This window comes from Corvus brachyrhynchos, unplaced genomic scaffold (assembly GCF_000691975.1).
Source record: "Corvus brachyrhynchos isolate BGI_N302 unplaced genomic scaffold, ASM69197v1 scaffold122, whole genome shotgun sequence".
In the NCBI taxonomy this organism is placed as follows: domain Eukaryota; kingdom Metazoa; phylum Chordata; class Aves; order Passeriformes; family Corvidae; genus Corvus; species Corvus brachyrhynchos.
The window spans coordinates 539670-539953 of NW_008236778.1; the positions used below are offsets into that span (position 1 = coordinate 539670).

General features: G+C 70.4%; 1 protein-coding gene across 1 annotated transcript in view; it reads right to left on the bottom strand.

Annotated features, from left to right (window-relative positions):
* Positions 1–284, bottom strand: part of PEAR1 (platelet endothelial aggregation receptor 1) — a 9888-nt gene that overhangs the window by 5662 nt on the left and 3942 nt on the right. The window contains exons 6-7 of the mRNA XM_017727852.1: positions 148–262; positions 8–74 (exon numbers count right to left, since the gene is read on the bottom strand). Coding sequence (XP_017583341.1) covers positions 8–74; positions 148–262 — 182 coding nt within the window. The remainder of the gene's footprint in view (positions 1–7; positions 75–147; positions 263–284) is intronic.

Here is a 284-nt window from a genome sequence, read left to right on the forward strand (position 1 = left end):
TTGTGGCAGCGCCCCTCGCCCTGGCAGCCGGGCCCAAAGCGCCCGGGGGGGCACGGCACGGAGCAGATCTCCCCCTGCAAAGGAGCACCAGGGTCAGCAGGGGAGTCTGAGGCACAGACCCCGTTTGGGGGGGCACAGTCCTCCTACCGTCCATCCATGGGGGCAGACGCAGGTGCTGCTGCTGGAGGGGTGGCAGATGCCCCCATTCTGGCAGGGACAGGGAGTGGTGCAGGATGTCCCCTCAGGGCAGGGCACCTCGCAGCTGTGGGGGGGGAGGCGTGGGC